General features: G+C 38.6%; 1 protein-coding gene across 5 annotated transcripts in view; it reads left to right on the top strand.

The window, feature by feature from the left end:
• Positions 1-527: 527 nt before the first annotated feature.
• Positions 528-22,091, top strand: part of LOC124555317 (dynamin-1-like protein) — a 106,015-nt gene continuing 84,451 nt past the window's right edge. For 3 of the 5 annotated variants that reach the window (XM_047129193.1, XM_047129196.1, XM_047129197.1), the window contains exons 1-3: positions 578-727; positions 829-931; positions 6,049-6,193. In XM_047129193.1, coding sequence (XP_046985149.1) covers positions 726-727; positions 829-931; positions 6,049-6,193 — 250 coding nt within the window. In that variant the 5' untranslated portion in view covers positions 578-725. The other 2 variants (XM_047129195.1, XM_047129194.1) reach the window with 2 other exon arrangements.

The following is a 22,091-nucleotide window of genomic DNA, read 5'->3' on the forward strand; positions in this document are numbered from 1 at the left end:
ATGTCTTTAGCAAATAAAACTGAGTGAAGTGCATGTGGTAGGTCCTTTACGAAGAAAAAGGATGGATAGGAACCCAATATCGAACCTCCTGATCCTCCTTGGGAAATTGTTTTCCAATGTGAGGAGTAATTACTTGTATTTGAAGTTACGCCTCGGGAAATAGTTTTCCAGTTTGAGGAATAATTGCTCGAATTTGAAGTTACAATTTTCCCATCTGTTAAGTACGAGATGAGCCATTGGAAAGCAGTGTGCCTGATTCTATAAACCTGTCATTCGTGGACAAGCAAGGAGCTATTCACTGAATCGACTGCATGGGTCAGATCACAGAATATTTCTGTGACCTTCTTACATGTGGAATATATTTTCCAATAAATTCATTGATGGCATTTACAGTGTTTGAATTAGATCAAAATATTCAGTAATAATTCATTATTTCATACTGTAATGCCTATTTGATGTTGCTACACTCAAACTTCATATGGGGAAATTGATGATATATTTTGAAGTTCTTTGTGTTGGGTGTGTTGCCTTTTGTTTTTGACGAAGTTCTCAGGCTACGTAAGTTCAAGAGGTAAGAGGGAAGTTGTGTTTGTATTGCGAATTGTGTGTGAAAGTTTAGTTGTTTATCAGTGTATTTACAACCTTAGAATGTTTGTTCAGATGGGTTGAATTGCCGAGAGAGAGAGAGAGAGAGAGGAAAAAAACTTAAGTTATTCTTAGAGTGAATGTACGTACTTCCAGTGAGATATGTTTGAAACATAGATATTGGAGGTTTTTGTCATTTTATGAATGATTAATAGTTGTATATAGAAATTGGGTGTATTACAGGATGGAGGCGTTAATACCGGTGATCAACAAACTGCAGGATGTGTTCAGTACTATTGGCGCCGACTCTATACAGTTACCTCAAATTATAGTAGTCGGCACGCAGGTATGTACAATAACTGCAGAACGGTGTTTACATCTGATGACATAAATAAGTAAGTGTTATATGTTACAAGTTCTTAGTGAACATCGAGATTAATTCTGTTGTACGCCGGTTTAAGTACGGTATATGTCGGATGATAGCGCAAGCGAATGTAATCACAAGACCGGATTTATTTTGTGAAACTGTTCTGTAGAAAATGATACTTAGTTCGAAGAAGAGCTCTGTGACAAGTGCATAATTTCTTTTAAGGAGCTACATTATTGTAGCAGAAACTATTTTTGTGACTTTATATCGTTTCTTGTAAACGTCCATGGAAGGTGGCATGGTGCAAGGCCTTTCTACTTTTATGGCAGCGATTGTATAGTTTTTTCAGTGACAGGGAATATGTGGTATTGATAACGGTTTTATTGTGACATTGTTAATATTAATTTTCATTAAAAATTTTAATGTGTTTATGTGGATGCTCCAAAACATCAAATAGCGAACAGAATTTTTTGTTTATGATCTGGCATCAGCATTATAATGTTCACATATTGATTGATAATGCATCAGAGATACCACAGTTGGGCCCTGATGCCTTTCAAATCTGCATGTGACATTTGAAGAATGTTGGTATTATTTTCATTAGGGTGCAGTGGGAACCACTCCGAATGATCATGATCAACAACCTTATCAAGTGAAGAATTTATTTTTGTACATAAATTTAAAAAGTATATCTGCAAAAATCTTCCTTATGAAGAACAGCTATCAGTGATTTAGAATGATCAATTCATTTTCAATTTAAAAAAAATGCTTCTTGGCATTATAATAAGATTACCTTTGGGGAAAAAAAACAACAACTAAGGAGTTCTGCATAATCATTTCAAAATATTTCCATTTTATGTTATGCCTGTGCTATATGACTTTATCCATTGTTTTGGCATCTTTCTTACATTATGAAACTTCGAAGGTTTTTGAGGGCTTGTGCTCTGATATTTGTGATCGTGGTGTTATAGCGATCACTAGAGACACAGCACTTTGCCTCAGTTATGATGAAATATAGTGTGTTTGCTTCAAAAAGTGTCCAATAGTTAATGCACAAATCTGCTTTAATTAGTTATAGTAGTGATTATATGAAAAGAAAAATGGTAATAGGCCTACTGACTGATGATCCTGAAATCCTTGGACAGGTGGTTGCTGGACAATATAAAACAATGTCAGCAATGCAACACTATGTGATTTGAACTGATTGCCATGGGAATCAACTTGCAAGCTGTTTATTCTGTGCACACACTTGGCTAGTCCAGTTAATCTACTGCAACAACCTAAAAGTTTAATGTCTCTATTCTCCCAATATTTTTTTTTCTTCCTACTGAATCATGCCAGTACTATGTACTGTGATGCTATACATTGGCCACCACTGAATGTGTGATGATTGGATGCCATACAGTTAAAGAGAACTATGAACACTGAAAACAATATGGAACATGCAGTAGCATTGCTAAATCAGCTTGCGTTTGCACTGTCACATTTGTCTTAAAAAACTAGGCATGATGTTTAAAAATGAGAACAGTCGTTACTGCGCTAGCAATTCTGGTGGAACTGTCTATAAAAGTCAGTCAGTGTAATGGAAACCTATTGAGATTAATTTGGTGCAGCAGAGAAAACTGGTTTTTCTGTACTGACATCAACCAGGATTTATAGACTACATCAGTAGTATCATCTGCAGTGCATATGATACATATTTGATTTGGAAGATAGTGTAACCGTGATAGTATGCCATATAAGATACTTGGAGATCCTCTTTTAGTGTAACAGTGAAAAGGCGCCCTGAATTCTAATAAAAGAGCAAGAAGAGAATATGGCCAGAGTCTTAGGGTCTCAGTAATTGATCTAGTTCCATTAGGCAACAATGCTTGTACAGCTGGGTGATGTCTTTGGGCAGTTGTCGTAGACATCGCCTGGTTGCATTCCCGTAAGCTATTTTAACAGTTTGTATGCTGGGGGAAGGTAAAGTTCCACATTTGTATAGTGTTTCGGTGTTGTTGGTGGTGGTCTCTGTCCCCCCCCCCCCCCCCCCCTCCCAACCCCCTCTTCCCCCTACCTGTTGCCCACTGTTGTTCCATCTTTGGATGATCATCAGTGTCGATTAATTGCTGAGAGGAGGTACGCTTCACTTCCACTAACATTAAAGAACATAGGGACACACTGTAAGAAAACAGATGCTTAGCTGGGTGGTAATGTGCTTGCCTCTCATGCAAGCGGGCCTGGGTTTGATTCCTGCCCAGGTTGGAGATTTTCTCCGCTCGTGAACTGGGTGTTGTGTGTCCTCATGATCATTTCATCCTCACCACTGGCTCACAAGTCGCTCAGTTTGGTGTCGACTGCAATCAGACTTGCACTTGGCGGTCGTACTTCACCAGATGGGGCCTCCTGGCCAACAGTGCCGTACTCTCATCATCATTATTTAGTGAAGCCTGATGGATAAATCTTAATAGCAGAGGGGTCAGTGCAGTCATAGCCCAAGATGTTAAACGAAATATTTGGAGGTATTGTGTGGACTCACTTGCAATGTACTAATTTTATGAACTTTCAAAAGGCACACTTGGCAGGAAGTTCACAACACAGTTGCAAGGAGGAAAAGAGCTTTAATAAGTGGCTTGTTTGTATAAATACTGACATTATATTTCTGTGTAATATAAGAAATAGGACCTATATCACAACTGGCAGTTGTAGTAGAGTTACTGAATTTAATAGCAGATAATGCTGCTAAGTTCTACAACATGTTACCAGACAGGTTCTACCATTGAGTTACACTAAAAGAATAGGAAGTTCAAGGAATAATATTGAAGTTTATGGTGAGTCATGAATAAAAAGAAAAACACCAGGGCAAAAAGGAGCTCAACATATTATGTCTTCTCCATGGGAAGATGAAAGTGATGCTTCACCAGAGTTCTGTGAAATATTCACTATCAGCTTCTTTTCTATAATTGGGAAGTTGAATGAAAGTTTTATTGGTACAGCCAGATATGCAGGAGTTTTCAAAGCTGGTGTCTAGAGACAGTTAAATCACTTGTAGCTATAAGGAAGGGGGAACCTTAATTAATTATTGAATTGCTGGAGAGTTGAAACTAGGGTGTTTATGTGCAGACCAGAGTACAGTACATTAGTGTCATTCTGTCACCTGTGTTTTTCAAGTGTAATCAATTCATTGATAGATTAAAATGCTTCTTCACGTCTCTCTATTAAAAAGGATAAAGGGATAACAAGGAAAGTTATAGGCCTGTTTCCCTGCTGCAGGTTTCCAGAGATTCTTCAGAAGACAGTTTATGTGAAAGCAGGGTGGCGATTCTTCAGGAAAACCTGGAATTCCCAGGGAATTATAATTTACCTGGAAAACTTGGGGAAATGTCTGAGAATTTGAGGAATTTCATACATTATTTGGGAATTCTGTGTATTTAACATAGCACTGAAATTAAATTTTACTGAGTTTTATAAATCACAAATTTTAAAATATTTAATATTTCAAAGTGTGTTAATTGAATGCATGTTATTCCATGTTAATAATTAATGTTTTAAAACTATTGTTAGGCTACTGCTTATGGCTGGCATATAGCTCATAGGAAAGGAAAGAAAAGAAAAGTTATTATTGTGGTGACATATACCTCACTCTCACCCCACCTCACCCCCTCCTCGTAAACTATTAATTTATTTGGAGCTTCTTACCCCATCTTCCTCCTCACACCTGGAATTCGTAGGGAATTTTTTTCCAAGTTTGAGTAGTACCCTAGAAAGACTAATCTCTGCACTATTAATTCATTTTTGGGCTTGCAGTTAGTGTTCAGGAAGCAGAAATAAACATTGAATGCAGTTTATTCTTTTCTCAGTAAGGCACTTTTAGGGCGATAGTAAATACCTTATTTTATTTAAGTAATGTATTTGATTATGTGGACACTGATACACTTTTGTATAAAGTGAAGCATTATGTTAAAGGGAAAGCAAACACCCACACTACATACGGTGTTAGGTACAGAAATCTTATAAAAGTGAAATTTTTTACTCAGTGAAAGCATGTTATTTCCCAGTACAATAGGGAAGGAGGTAAGTAGCGAGACTGGTTGGTAATTATTATTATCAATCTTAGCATACTATATTTCTTGTAGAGGGGTCTGAGAATAGCACATTGCAGCCCAGCTAGAAATATACATTTCAATGGTGGTGTATTGGCTATGTGACTAAAACATGTGTGTGTGTGTGTGTGTGTGTGTGTGAGAGAGAGAGAGAGAGAGAGAGAGAGAGAGAGAGTGTTGTCAGAGCTTGGAGTAATGATGATTTGTCTATGTGGATATGACATTGTTTTTTGCATGTGTATTATTCCATTTTTCCCCTTAACTTTCCATTCCAATCTTGTGAGCTACTTCCAGGAAGCTGGGAAAAAGCCATCGATATTTGTAACTTATTATTTGGCTGTTTTTCTTTAATAACAAGGTTCTCATATTCTTTAACTGATTTCCTGGTTTCTATTTCAACTATTGGCCACAAATATTTAATTTTATTATTTGCATTCTTCATTTCAGACGTTACGCAGATCGTTTGATTTTTAATCACTTTCCTTAAGGTAGCACACCATTTCTTGATATGTGACATCTACTTATGTCATCCTCAAAATTACAGTTTCCTTTTCCTTCCACCTGATATTTGAACTCCTGATTCCGAAGCTTTTAGGCTTGCTTATGCCATGGGAAAGCAGTTATTAAAAGTTTGCAAGGCAGTTATTAAAAGTTTGCAAGCAGCCATCTAGAAATACATTAAACTCAGAACTGGCATCTGTCACATTATAGCCCACTCTACCAAGCTTCCTGCAAGGCTACCTTGAAGCATTCTGTTGTCTGTTCACTCTGTTTTTCATTATACCACCAAATATAACATAATGTAGTTTTCTTTTTAAATATATATGTTAGAAATAGTTTGTGTTTAAAATCTCTTTTCTCACCAATGAGATGTGATTTTTCATTGTTTTTAATATATAATATGATCCACATTAGAGTTGTTTGGTTTTGTGTCCTGCACTGTAAGCTCCTATTTATTTAAAAAAAATTCTTGATGAGATGATTGTGACTGAACCCAGTCTGTTGTTACAGAGCTCGGGCAAGAGTTCAGTTATTGAGGGTATAGTTGGTCGTTCTTTTTTACCACGTGGTGTGGGCATAGTCACCAGACGCCCTCTGGTACTGCAGCTCATATATAGTCCTAAAGGAAGTACACGTCATAGGTCAGCTGAAGAAGGTAATTAATTATTATTGTAGTTGACTACACATGTACTTCTTTCATATTTGTAATAAACAAGCCCATTCCTAGAATATAAATTTTTGTATCATTACATTTAAAATAATGCTGTCAGTTATACTTCCATTACAATTTTTTTCATGTCACCCTGTAATGACGAAAAGGAGAATTTTTCCGATGTGGGAAGCTTGGAAAGAATTGGCTGATTCTTTTGCAGCCATAAGGATTGTTAGGAATACACTGTGGCAGTGTTGTATCTCTTTGGCTGCCATTTTCACACTATTAGATATGAGGCTTTATGTCAGTGAGAGACTGACTGGAAGCAAGGACTAGTAATATTTAGTATAGAATAAAAATCCCAAAACATTACAAGGCCCAATGAAAGGTTAAAAATATTTTTAATATAGTTTGTGGTAAAATCTACTGAAAAGTTGTAGCTGCTAATCCTCGTTTATTGTGGAATCAGGCTGCAGCCAGTTTCACAAAAATGAATCATATGTTCAGGTTAAATCTTGCTGGAATACATTGAGATAGGATTTACTAGTAGTTGCATCTGCACAGCTGAGTTAGCTGTTCTTAAATGTACTATCAGGACTGCAACACTGGTTCAAATTAGTATGTCCCTCATTTATTACCCATAATCGTCTAAAATTATTGATGAATCTTTCAACCTCCATTTCCATTTGATGATAACTGGATGTGTGCCTTATAGAAAGTTGGGAAACTGTATTGATTTAATGGCTTAATGTAAACAAGCCAAATTAACCTGAAGAGATCAGTTCATTATTGTGAAGCCGGTTGTACATTGATTCCTCAATAAATGAGAATTAGCAGCTACCAGCAGCCTGTACAATTTTTTAGAAGACTTTACAACAAACATTTTTTATAAATGATTTCTTATCTATCTATAGACAAAGCTGCAGTTGCTCACATAGAAAACTTAAATGTTTAGTGAAATGGTCAAACTGTACAAAGATATTATAGTGTGTGTAACACTCCCTTGTAGCATCTATGCCGACCATGCTTTAAGCTGAATAATAGTATTAAAAGCAACAATTTATTGAAAAAGGGTACATTGAGCCAAACCATAACAACTCTGATTACATCTGGTTGTGGGAGATATTGCCAAATATCTGTAGGTGTGCATGTACAGATACACCACTTTCAAGATAAATGCTAAGGTTGCACTGGACTCACATTCAGGATGATGATGGTTCAAATACCTGTCCCACCATCCAGATTTAGGTTTCCTGTGATTTCCCTGATTCCCACCAGCTAAATCCATTGTTGTGAAGGCACTGGAGCAGATGAGATATGGAGATGGAGGAAAACTCCATAGTTGTTACGACATCTTTAATGCTTTAAAAGCAGTCAAATAGATTTAGTCCAGAAGATGCAGTATATAATGCTTCTTCTACAAATGCTGGAGGAAATAATAATCTGAATACACATGGGAAGGAAATGAAATGAGGTAGTGGATAAAACACCAAAAGCAGCAAGCCTCTAAATCCCTGCTGTTCACTTAATGTCCTCCTACAGAGGAGAATTAGTGCACGATGAACTGATGTCAGTGAGGTCACAATCTACCCACTTAACACCTCTTTCTAATATTATAGGAAAGACAAAGGTAATTCTTAGTTGTCTTTCTGTTGGGCATTGTCCTTGTAAATGTTTCTACTTCCTCTGATAAGAAGGCTGCAAGGAATGCATTACTTGCATAGTTCTCACTGTGTACAATATTTTAGCTTCCTGTGTACTATGCTAAGGATATGAAAACTTTTGAGATTACCTTTAATTTTTATTTGTGATTTGTTCATTCATTCATCTAAGGATAATCTGAGAACTGTGCAGGATTTGTCGTCATAATACAGTGAAAGTAAATGGCTGAAATGTAGACTTGCATGTAGTACATAAGGATGTTTTTATGGAGGTAGGATAGGTGATAATAGGGCAGATGATAATGAGATGACTGTAATATAGATGTTATAATTTTATATAACATCAGAATAGCTGTAGTTTAAAGGGGCAGATAATTAAATGTGTTTTAGAGTGGCTGATTTACTTTATGAAGTGTGTGATCTATTGACCATATCTACATGCTGAAATGTTTGATCAGAAGTTCAGATGTTTGTTTTTATGGACTAAAATATGTTTTAAGAGAGTGGTGAATTTGTATGCAATATTTTAAATACTATATGGAGGACAGTCTATTTTTACCTAGCTTAAAATTTTTAATTACTTTCATCCCATTATTTCAGAATATGCTGGGGACCTTGATGCTCAGTACCCTAAAATTAAATATGCCCATACAACACTAATATGAACCGTGGTTTGTTTGTGTACGACAAAGTAGGACATTTAATGTATGTGACTCGCTGGCCACTGTTTTCTCTGTATAAACAGTTGCATAGTTCTGCCAACATCCAATGTGAATAAAATTTTGCTTAAAGATCCAGCAGGTAATTGTAAAATGAAGTTGCATTTATTTTTTTATATTTTTGAAGAATGTAGTAGAAAATGTACACATTGGTTCCTTCAATAACGCTACAGCATATTTCCTTCCTCGTATTGGCTAACAGAACATGTTATATTTCTAATGACCTCCGTCGATAGAGATGAACTCCAATCGAACTTTCTTCTCTCCTTCTGATCCATCAGTAATACAGAGTTACAGTATATCCCTTGCTGAGGAATGAAAATGTTGTGGATCTGCATAGAAACGAAAACGATTCTCCTATTGACATAGGCTCTTATTTGACATTGACTTTCATCTACATTCAGATGCTGTGTGTGTGTGTGTGTGTGAGGTGGGGGGGGGGGGGGGCACACTCTCACTTCACGACAGCACCAGTGATTGTATGAAAGCAAGGTTGAGAACATCCTCTACTATCTGTAACTCTGAATTAATGTAATGAATGTTTCACTTACTGTAGACTGATGGACTTGTCTCATGTGAAGCCCCCAGGCACTGATTGAATTTATAAGAAGATATCCAACATTACAGATACATCTCTGCAGTTTTGATACACATTGTAAACCCGGGGCCAAAGTATCGTAGCTTGCTGGTACAGGAATCAAAACAAAGTTGCACAACCCATTAATAATGCGGAGTTTGTGTGGTAATTCATTTTCTGCTTTTTGTGGGGAACAGTTATGTAAAAATCCTTGCTAAGTTAGTGGAAATGTACAGCAACAGTATATCTTCGTGACACAGTGGTTACACTTCACCACTGCCAATGTGGCAAACAAGTCTGAACGGTGTACAGCAATGTGGTAGACCCTCGCTTTGTGAAGAATTGGGAATTGCAAGAGAAGTGGAAGCCCTGGTGCTGAAAGACCAGTGTGTCACATTTGAGACAGAAGTGGAAAAAGTGAAAAAAATAGTAATGGATGAGTTTTCAGTGTCACGCATGACATTTTGAACATGATGATCACCACGCACTGGTATCTATGAGTACTCATCCTCATTCGTAGAGCCCACTGAACCAAGGCATTGACAGAAGAGATTGCATTGGTGTCAGCACAATCCAGGTGATGTCTTTAGTTGGTAGTCGCTATGCTGGGTGTTTCACTGTGGTCCCACGACAAAGGAGCAAAGCAGACAATGAGAAAGTGGAGTTTTCGCTGGCGAAAAAGATGAAGGCATGACCATCATCGGGCAAGGTAATGCAGAGTGTTTTATGAAACTGCCATAGTGCGTAGCTATCAGATTTATGATCGTAAGGGGTAAAATGCTACGAAAAATCTCCTGATGAGGTTACGGGAGTCTGTCGAGGTGAAGTATTGTGAGAAAATATCGAAGGAGGTGTTTCTTATCGACCACAACTCTTTAGCTTAATGTTCCATGAACGTAGATAACTGCGTCAGTAATGTTGACCTAATTGTCTATGGGATGAAAGCTAAAAACATTTACTGTCACTTTAATAAGAATAATAAAATTGTTTCTGATGTATTGGTCAGATTGGAACAATGTTAGGTTGGACGTCGCCGCAGCAGTCTAAATAAGCCTCCCCACCACAAATATCAAATAGTTATTCAGTAATAAAGTTCACTCTCCTATTTCATACTTACTAAGCATAAACTGCTGACAAAATTCAGCCCCCAGGGGCTCAGCATTTGGTTGCTGGGTACAGGCTTGGTGACCCCAGGTTCCTGAGCTGGGGACTGGTAAGCACCATCAGTCCTCTGTTACTGTAAGCTCTGGGCATGCTTCAGTAACCACCATGCGGTGATTTCGGATATCGGGGACCTCAGCTTTATTGCCTGGGTCGCGAGGAAGGTACATACCTCTATTAAAAAAAAACACCTTAACCTCAGGGTGTGCTACGTGCTGATTAGGTGAGTGGCTGTTGAGGTAAAACAGTCTCTAGTGGGCAACCTCTGGGGCTCATGTTGCCCCCCAGTTCTATAAGGCTTGCTCAGGCATGCAGAGTTTTGCCTGGGTCAACGGTTGTTTCCCTAGTATCTCATGGGATCCCTATGGAACGGCCTCATCAAACTGCTGCTCCTGGGGGGGACGGGTGTACTGTCAGGTGTACCTACACCCACTCATCAAAGAGAGTTCTGTTGGTCAGTCCTCCTGAAAAGAAGTGTCAGAGTCATAGTAACAGGGCATTAGTGTGCCATAACACTTTCATTGTAATCAAGTGAACAGGAGGAACCTTGGAGAAGGTCTCCCCTTTCTATATTCACAAGGCGTTGGAAGGTATTGCTGGGTCTCTAAAAAGTGTCAAACGACTTAGCAGTGGAACACTTCTAGTTGAAACTGCTAATTCAAACCAAGTATCTAAGCTTCTGGGATGTAAGGCCTTAGCTGACTACCCAGTCGAGACTGAGTTGCATAACACCCTTAACTTTAGTAAGGGCGTGGTTACCTGCTCTGATATAATGGGGGTGGACCCTGTGGAGTTAATGTGAAGAATGGAAAAATAAAGGCATCACGGAAATACAGAACTATATGAGGAGAGTGAAGGGCAAATTGGAAAAATCTGCAACATTTACTTGAGCGTTTGGTAATCCAGAATTACCTGACATATCCTTGCAGGCTATATTCGCCTTAAGGTTCGCCCATTTGTTCCTAACCCAATGCAGTGCTTCAGATGTCAGAGATTTGGCCATACCACTATGGGATGTAATGGGAGTGTTACGTGTGGCAACTGTGAAGGCTCAGCTCACGAATTGGACAACTCTTGTACACTGCTCCAGAGATCACCAAGTGCAGAGCAGAAAGTGTGATGTTTACAATGAGGAAAGGAAAATTCAGGAGTCAAAAGTCAAGAGATTCTTACCATGTGCTGAAGCTAAAAAGCTTTCAAAGATAAGTGACCTCCTGTTTTTGCTACTTCTGTTGCATCAGCCCTTAAGATGCCAATTGCCAAGTGCAATACCTCTGCACAAACTCAGACCACAGATGTTGTTGGTGTACCTGTGGGGGAAACGCTACATTTGGAACAGAAGTCATTCAGAAGCCATTGGCAATGGGCTTACCACACAAGCCAGATACCACTTCCCACCGTCAGATGCCTACTAAGCTGTCACCTCAATCCAGGCAACCAACTCCTCCCATAAGTAAAGAAAAACGCCCTTCAAATAGTTCAAAGTCAAAGGAAATGGTAGGTAAACCTTTGGATTGGCAAGCTCTCTTTTTCTCTGATTGGGACTGCCCCCCCTCCCCGCCCAACCTCCCCAGTAAATCCCTGCCTCCAAGGGAGAAAGAAAAGAACAACCTTCGCTAAATAGTGGCTTCCACAGGGACTTCTCTGTTGCAGTGGAATTTAAATGGCTATCAATCACATTTGGAAGAATTCAGCTCCTGGTGTAGGAGAAACAGTTCTGCATCTGCTTACAAGAAACGCATCTTAGTCACTGACAGCTGCATTATGCAGTTACCACTTCTATGGGAAGGACGGTATTACTGGAGGCAGGGCTAAAGGTGGAGTGGCTGTTTTCATTGAGGACAGATGCCACTTCTCTCCTGTCCCTCTTACCACGATCATACAAGCAATTGCTGTGCACGTTCTATCATGCTTTAACGTCACAGTGTGTTCTTTGTGTCTTCCACCTAATGATGCTTTGGATGCAGATGCACTGCCAGAACTCCTACATGCACTCCCACGCCCGTTCCTAGTTGTGAGGGACTTCAGTGCACACAGTAAACTGTGGGGCTCCAGGGATCAGATGATCGAGCGACTCTTCCATTCTGAGAATATCTGCCTTCTGACTGCGGGTCAGATGACACACTTTTCCACAGCTACAAGGTCTTTTACAGCCATTGACCTTTGTTTTTGTTCCCCAGCTATTACAGACTCAATTTAATGGGAAGTGGCTACGGATTTACATTCTGGTGACCACTTCCCAGTGTGGATCCATCTGCCGACTAGAACGGTGGCTGACAGAAGACCATGAAGATGAAGATGGATGATACAAAGGACAAATTGGTTGCAGCACAGTCGACACGCTGTTTTTGTACAAAAGGATTGTGCACAGGAGATAGTGGCCCATATCACTTGTGAGATCCAATGGGCTGCCACAGCGTCCATCACCCGGTGTAGTAACCACCTCAGACGATGGCCTATACCTTGGTGGAATGACAACTGTTGATTGGCAGTCATAGCCAGACGAACAGCTGTGTGGGACTTCAAACAACATCCAACTAAAGAAAACCTTCACGCCTTAAGATATGCGAGGTGAGTGATGAAAGAACTGAAGAGGACTTCCTGGAAGGAATTCAAGACTTCCATTAGAAGTTCCACTTCCACTGCAGAAGTTTGGGGCTCAATAAGACAGATTTCAGTTATGGGTAGTACCCATCCCCTTATGGCCTTGTCAAGTAGTGGACCTTGGTGGACACGCCAGAGCACATGGCTCATGTTTTAGCTGAACACTTTTTTACTGTCATTACATCATCTAGACAAGTTTCTGGTTTTGAGGTGTTCCGTAGTACTGCAAAGATGAGGAAGCTCAATTTATTCTTGCATAATGAGAAAGTTTACAACCTTCCGTTCTCCACATTGGAACTGGAATCAGCTTTGTCTGCAGCCAGACACACTGCTCCAGGCCCTGATGAGATCCATTATGCCATGCTTCATCACCTGTGCCCTGAAGCAAGAGGACAGCTTCTTTCTTGTTTCAATGAGATCTGGTTTGATGGACAGTACCCCGTGACTTGGAAGGGGGCAGTATTAATTCCATTCTCTTACCAGTGGTATGAGTAAGACTCTTGAATCCATGGTTAACCACCACCTCATATGGCCGCTAGAGTCCCGAGGTTACCTGAGCTGCTCCCAGTGTGGTTTCAGGTGCTACTGTTCTACCCTTGACAACTTAATTCTACTGTAGACAGCGATACAGTAGTCCTCCTTATGCTGAAACTGTTTGGTTTGTGTGTTTTTGACCTCAAAAAAATAATGTGACAGTACTTGGAGGTACAACATTCTTTGCCAACTTCATGAATGGGGACTACGTGGATGCCTGGTACTTCTTATGCAATCCTTTCTCGGCGACTGGCGTTTTAGATACTGTGTTGGAGGTGCCTTGTCTGACTGCTTTGTTCAAGAGAATGGGGTCCCCCAAGGCAGTGTCCTCAGTGTCAAAATTGTTTGCCATCACTATCAATGGGATCTCCTCCACAGTCAGGAGCCCTGTCAAATGCTCTTTGTTTGTGGAAATCTGGGCCAGGACAACAGGTTTTCAGTGCTCACCAGAGAAGATTACATGTGTCAATTTTACCCATGCTCATCAAAGTTTCAACCAACCAGTGCTCATAATGGGGGACAATATTTTATGTTTTCAAGAAACTGCGGTTTTCGGTTTATTCTTTGACTCAAAATTAACTTGGCTCCCACACCTGAAAAACCCATCATCAAAGGACTTAGTCATTGACTATTTTGAAATGCCTTAGTGGAAAAACATGGGGAAGTGACAGGTCCCCCCTCCTGCAGTTTTGTAGGACATTTGTTCAGTCATGTTTAGATTATGGTAGTGTGGTCTACAGATCAGCCCGTACTTCCTAACTCAAGATGCTAGACGCTGTCCACTGTGGGGGCATTCGGATATTGACTGGAGTATTTCAGATCAGCTCAGTTCAGAGTGTGTGTGCAGAGGCTGGTGAACCACCACTATGGATTTGGCGACATATCCTTGTAGCTTGACAGGCACTGAAAATCTCTCAGTATAGAAACAAAAAAGTTTTGTGTAGAGAAACATATAGAAGCATGTGCCTGTGAGCTTAAATTAAATAAAGGCACATTTATAATTGTAACTGTATATAGGTCCCCATCAGGAAATTTTCATCTATTTCAGAAAAATTTGGACTCCTTGTTGTGCTATCTGTCAGACAGGGCGAAGCAAATTATTATTTGTGGGGACTTCAATGTAGATTCTCTGAAAGAGGGTAATAGGAAAAATGACCTTGAAGTATTACTCGGTTCTTTCAATTTGACACCCGTTATTGATTTTCCTACTCGGGTGGTAAAGGATAGCAACTCACTGATAGATAACTTCTTTATAGACCAAGGTAAGTTTAACCAGATAAATGCTCAGCCTGTTGAGAATGGTCTTTCTGATCATGGTGCACAGCTAGTTACAATATATGACATAGCTCCATTCAGCAATACTAAACAGTCCTTCAAAGTGGTACGTTCAGTCAACAATTTAACAATTGCAAATTTCAGGGAAAGCCTACAGCAGTTAGACTGGGATGAGGTGTACCGTGAACCTGATGCCAATTTAAAATATAATTTATTTCATGACATTTTTGTAAATGCATTTGAAAACTGCTTCCCCAAGAAAATAGTTAAATATACTCGTAAGAAACCTTGTAACAAACCATGGCTTACTAAGGGTATAAAAATATCTTGTAACCGGAAAAGGGAAATGTATCTGACAGCAAGAAAGAGTAGTGACCCAGAAACTATCAAAAATTATAAAAACTACTGTGTTATATTAAGAAAAGTTATTAAAAAATCCAGGAGTATGTGTATCATGTCTGAAATCAGCAACTCTGATAATAAAATTAAAACAATTTTGAATATTATTAAAAGAGAAACAGGTCAACCAAGAGCAGAGGAAGACAGTATTACCATCAAATTGAATGAAAACTTTACGAACAAAAAGTCAGAAGTTGAAAATATTTTTAATAATCATTTTCTAAATGTTGTGGATATAGTAGGATCCAGGTGTTCATTAGAAGATGCTAGGCTGTTAATGGAAGAGGCCATACCTATGCAATTTGATACAATTGAAATCTCACCCACTTCTCCCTCTGAAATTAGGAAAATAATAAACTTGCTTAAAAGCAAAAACTCACATGGAATTGATGGCATTTCCAGCAAAATACTAAAAGCTTGTTCTCAACAGATAAGTAAGATTCTCAGCCACCTGTGTAATAGCTCTCTGGAACAGGGCATTTTCCCTGATAGACTGAAATATGCTATTGTTATACCTTTGCATAAAAAGGGGGATAGATCTGATGTCAACAATTACCGTCCAATCTCCCTTCTAACAGCTTTATCCAAAATTTTTGAGAAAGTAATGTATTCAAGAGTAGCTTCACATATCTGTAAAAATGAAGTACTAACAAAATGTCAGTTTGGTTTCCAGAAGGGTTTTTCAACAGAAAATGCCATATATGCTTTCACCAGTCAAATTTTGAATGATCTGAATAACCGAACACCACCCATTGGGATTTTTTGTGATCTCTCAAAGGCTTTTGATTGTGTAAATCATGAAATTCTGCTAGACAAGCTCAAGTATTGTGGCATGAGTGGGACAGTGCACAAATGGTTTAATTCGTACCTAACTGGAAGAGTGCAGAAAGTTGAAATAAGTAGTTCTCGTAACATGCAAAGATCAGCACATTCCTCAAACTGGGGAACTATCAAGAATGGGGTTCCACAAGGGTCAGTCTTGGGTCCTTTGTTGTTCTTATTATATATTAATGACTTGCCATTCTATATTCATGAAGAGGCAAAGTTAGTTCTCTTCGCTGATGATACAAGTATAGTAATCACACCTGAGAAACAAGAATTAACTGATGAAATTGTCAATACTGTCTTTCAGAAAATTACTAAGTGGTTCCTTGTAAACGGACTCTCACTGAATTTTGATAAGACACAGTACATACAGTTCCGTACAGTGAATGGTATGACGCCATTAATAAATATAGACCTTAATCAGAAGCATATAGCTAAGGTAGAATATTCCAAATTTTTGGGTATGTCCATTGATGAGAGATTAAATTGGAAGAAACACATTGATGATCTGCTGAAACGTTTGAGTTCAGCTACTTATGCAATAAGGGTCATTGCAAATTTTGGTGATAAACATCTTAGTAAATTAGCTTACTACGCCTATTTTCACTCATTGCTTTCATATGGCATCATATTTTGGGGTAATTCATCACTGAGGAATAAAGTATTTATTGCACAAAAGCGTGTAATCAGAATAATAGCTGGAGTCCACCCAAGATCATCCTGCAGACATTTATTTAAGGATCTAGGGATATTCACAGTAGCTTCTCAGTATATATACTCTCTTATGAAATTTGTTATTAACAACCAAACCCAATTCAAAAGTAATAGCAGTGTGCATAACTACAATACTAGGAGAAAGGACGACCTTCACTATTCAAGATTAAATCTTAACTTTGGCACAGAAAGGGGTGAATTATACTGGCACTAAAGTATTTGGTCACTTACCAAATAGTATCAAAAGTCTGACAGATAACCAACAAGTATTTAAGAAGAAATCAAAAGAATTTCTGAATGACAACTCCTTCTACTCCATAGAGGAATTTTTAGATATAAATTAAGAAAAAAAAACAAGAAAAAAAAACAAAAATATTAAAAAAATAAAAAAAAATAACGAAAAACAAAAAAACACAAAAAATAAAGTTGTTATATTAACTTAAGTATGTTGTTAAATTAACCTAATTATGTCATGTATTGGAAAATTCGACTCGTTCCACATCATTACGAAATATCGTATTCATGATCCATGGAGCTAGTATTAATCTAATCTAATCTCTGTCGCCACAGTCATTGACATATAGTGCAGTGGTCCAACACACCTTTGAATGGCTGTTCAGGAATCATTCTTATGGGACCAAGCCATTTGGGATGCATGCTACAGACTGTCTCAAGGATCTGGATCTACTGGACGTCAAAATACACAGCCAGGGAGGGAATGCATTGCCGCCTTGGTGTCTTCAGAGGCCCAAAGTGATTTTAAGCTTGACACAGTACAAGAAAACTTGTACTCCAGATTATGTTTTTGCAACTGTGTTTTTGTCCATTTTAAGTATGTACCACAGTTTTATCATTGTTTATACAGGTGGAGTCCAACAAGACTTTGTCCTTGGTTGTTCTGCAGTTTTCTCTGATAGGGTTTTTAAAGTGCGTCTTTCGGAACAGTTTACAAGTTATGATGCGGAATTATATGGCATTCTAATGCCACTGAAGAGGATTCACATACCTGGCCACATTGAGATATAGGGAAACAACATGGCCGACAAAGCCACCTAGGAAGCATATTGGGATGATGCTGTCCATCGGTGTCCCATCCTGTTACACGCTATCATCTCATTTTTCTGACAGATGGAGCATGCATCAGTGGGAGATTGAATGGTTGCAGGTAACAGAAGACAAACTGTGTTCTCTCAAATTGACCACACAAGCATGGTGGACTTCACGTCAGCCTCACCGCTGGAAGGAGGTTCTTCTTACCAGACTGTGCATTGGACATAGCCCTTTAACACATGACTTTCTCTGCCAGTGGGAGGATCCATCACTCTGTGAAGTTCGTGGTGTGCCACTTTCAGTTCAGCATATTTTGGCAATGTGTGGCCTATATACTGATATTAGGACAGCCCTCAGTCTCGATGGAAATCTGCCCACCATCCTCACAGATACTGATTCCAGTGTTGCAAGAATGGTGAAATTTTGTGAACTGTCAGGCCTCATCCCTAAATTAGTGGGGAAGGGAGGCAGACTTTAATGCATTATAAACATGCTCTGCATCTGGGGACAGCTTTCGTCCCCACCCGTGAGATTGGCATGCCGACTTTTCATCAGGGTGCTGATGACAATGATGTTGCGTGCCCCTCACCTCAAATCATCATCATCATCATCATCATCATCATCATCAGACTCAACGTTGAAGTTAAGTGAATCGAAAATAGTTCAAGCCCTCAGTATAGTGGTTAACAAACACACCATAAAATTAATATAACTGGACAATACAACAAGTGTTGATTGTTTGAAGTCAAATGAACACTAACACAGTAAAATGCAAGTCTGAAGAGACACGATGTGATGATCCTAAGCGTCGGCCAGTGTGGAATTGAACAGAGTCGCCACTAACAGACAGAGTTAGACTTGATGCATGTAATTCAAAGTTCAATCTAGATTGACACGCAAAAAATTCAAGTTCATCTGGACTACTGGCAGAATAAATTGGAGTCTAGAATACTGTGGATTTTTCTGACTTCCTACTGAACTAATGCAGAATATTTCTGAGTATCATGCCCATTGTCACAGAAAACTTCTGAGTTCAAAAGTGTGCAGCTGGACTGCCACCCGAACCTACATAGGTCTTAGCTCTGCAACTCCATCCAGAACAGTGCTCTTGAGGCCAGATGGCCACCACCTGTAATAAATTTGGCATCCTTTTCTCCAGAAATTCCAAGCTTCTATGTCACATGACTTAGAACAAGTTAGTTAGATCTTTATACAATAATGCAGTCCTAACAGGGTGTGCCTTTAGATGTGCACTAAAAATCTGAATAAAATGACATATTACATTTAATTCTAGAAAATGCACACTGCTCACAAATTGAAGGTAAAAAAATGCATATTTTAATTGCAGTAATTAAATGCAGTTTATGCTTTCTTTGCCTTGAGTGCTTATTGTAAGGCACATATGCATCTCTCTTTCATTTGAATTGATATATTCTTTCCACTGCTGCAGTCAGGTTTAATGTAACTCAAACCATTTTTAAATTAAAGTTAAAACTGTACAAAATAATAAACAATTAATTAAAATAACAAACACGCAAATCTTATCAACAAAGTGTTGGTGATATATATGTGTCTGCCAACACGTACTGACTTGCTGGTAGTGTAACTGTTTTGGCCTACAAATTATGCTGATTTTAACCAAATTTATCATTAAACCATGGCTCATAGGTTAATTCTTTAAGTAATAGAACACATAACTAGCTCAGTCAATGCGTATTGATGAGCAGTGCTAACTTATATGTCAATCTTTTTTGTGCAACTAAAATGAAAGTGCTTGTTAATTATTTACTAAATTTCTGTTAAATTAACCTTCTCAGCACTGTAACTTCCTTTACACATCATCTGAATAGCAAATCAATGTATCTTTTGATTCATTCTTTTTCTCCTCTTCAAAATGGTGTATCGTGCTTTATTGTAATTATGAATGCTATTCATCCCTGTGTGATGTCAGTTGGGCAGATGTGTCACATCTGGTTAGTGCACAGATCTGACAGTTCCATGTAATTTCAGCCATGCCACTCCACGGTACACCACACCCTCCAGTCAGCTGTCAGAGCCACACCAGCCTGGCCTCTGCACCACAGCGTGCCTAATTCAAATGCCATGCTCGACCAAAATCAATCACTTCAGCTCAAGTTGTAGTGCATTGTGACACATCATTCAGAGCAGGACACAGTTGCATGTGCTGCTTCTTTGGGCTGTCAAATTTTGCTTTACCCCTGTGTTGTTCTGATATGGCAGTTAATGACTTGTTTCTCTTTCCTCAGATCAAGAAACTATTCTGTGGCAGTCATTTTCAGAGTGATGATTGATGGTGATTTTTGAGGTGTGACCTCTTGTGAAAAGCCAAATTACAGACTTCTGTAACCAAGGTCTTCACCAAGTCGTTCACCAGTGTGTGAAAATGTCACACTGGAAGTGTAATATGTACAGATGGACTAAGACCATAACTAAGTTTCTCACAGCTTGATTTTTTTCCAGATGATAATTTAAACTTTATGACCCACCCTTGTGTATGGCAATGATCTGATTTCACTGTGACAAGTACTGTGTTTAAATAGCCATTGGATCCTCCCATTTCACTCATGGCTTGCAATCACAGTGGCTACTGCAACTCCAGTGTCAACCGCAAGCTGCACAAGTCAACATTGCTGTACATTCTATGCTGGCCAGAGTGTTAATTTAATCATAACTGCTTCTGACGAGCAGGGATAAAATATGGTACAGCTAATGCCTATTGCAGACATAGAGGTATATTTTTATGAGTGCTGAGTTAATAATGGCTGCATTGTATATGAATCAGTGTGACCTTCATACCTTCAAATGCTGTACTTAGTGCACTGTGAGAAAATCTGATGAGCCACTGGAGTGTTATAGGACTAGGGCAATAACCAGTCCATCTGTAGATATTGGATAACTGCCAGTAGCAATCTTATGGAAGTTAGTAATGGTACAAAACGTGTATTATGAGCACAGCCACAGTCAGCTGTTTCTGTTGCTGTTGTTCATGCACTCGTAGAAACATGTGTATTAGTGCCATTGCCCCATTTGGAGTGTGTATGGAGCAGAATGTGACCTAACTGAGTTTTGCATATATGAATGCCCTTGTACAACATTGGAAACCATTTCAGTGTTACTTATTAAGGCCCAAGTTGATTTTATATATGTTTGAGTGTAGAAAGTATTGCATTCCACTTTTAATTTTTAAAACAATTTTACAATATTTTATGTAAGTATTGCAGTTTTAAGTTTTTGTTTTGTGACAAATTTGAACAAGGGGACACAGTCAGCTGCTACACCACTTTCCTTCACAGTATATTCTGGATTTAGCAACTTGATGAGTATATTACGTTGGTTGCCAAACTTAACACTCTTTAGAGTGTGTAGGAGCTAATAAATTGGTCCAAAACTTCCTAGATGCTCCTTTCTTCACAAAGGGAAAGGAAGAGAGTGCCGTTTGGCTGGATATTGGCCCATATGGGAATTATGGGTAGGTAGTTATTGCAGCCATGAAGGTGTGGAGTTCAAATTGTGTAGGTAACTATGTTGTCCTACTACACATAGTGATAATGAGATGTAGAAGACACTTCTTGGGTCAGTGGGTTTGTTACTGGCTGGAGGTGAGTAGAAGTATGTTATGGATTGGCCAAGCAGATATGATAAAGTTGGTCTCAATAGACACTGCCTGTTGATGTGTGAGTTCCTCCTCTATTTTTAGTTAGAATGCATGAACACAACATTAATTTTAAAATTTTATGTGATGTTAGGACTCCCCCCTAAATGGATAGTATGAAGGTTTTAATTTCTAATGCACTGGCTGGGATGGTCAGACAAAGTTTTTTATGTTAATGATCAGCTAGGCTCATGTGTATGAAAAACCGTTTCATATGCTTTGACCTTTTATTAGTCTTCAAATTTTGTGACTTCTGAGAGTGGTCAAAGTAGCAGTGAAGTACACATAGTTGAGAAGGCAAGTAAATGTCATTAATTTGTGGTTTTAGGAGCAAAGGCAATAAAGTAGAACTGGAATTATTTTCTTTGTGAGAGAATAATAAAGATACAATAAAAATTAAGGTTTTAATTGTATGGATGGATTACAAGGGAAAAAATCACCAGTTCTTTTAATTATTTCTACACACTGAAATATAGGATTGAATCAGTCATCAAAATATTGAAAACTTAATGAAGTATATAACTGCTGTAACAAATTTACTATTGTTGGCCCTGTTTATGTACATGATGATCCCAACATATTTTCACCATAAATATAGTGTGTATTCAATAAGCATTGATACAATTTTATTTTGCACCCCAAATCCATTTGCATTATACTCTGTCCATCGTTTATTCCTTTAAGAACCAGTCATCAAACTGTTCTTCTT

This window comes from Schistocerca americana, chromosome X (genome assembly GCF_021461395.2).
Source record: "Schistocerca americana isolate TAMUIC-IGC-003095 chromosome X, iqSchAmer2.1, whole genome shotgun sequence".
NCBI lineage: Eukaryota > Metazoa > Arthropoda > Insecta > Orthoptera > Acrididae > Schistocerca > Schistocerca americana.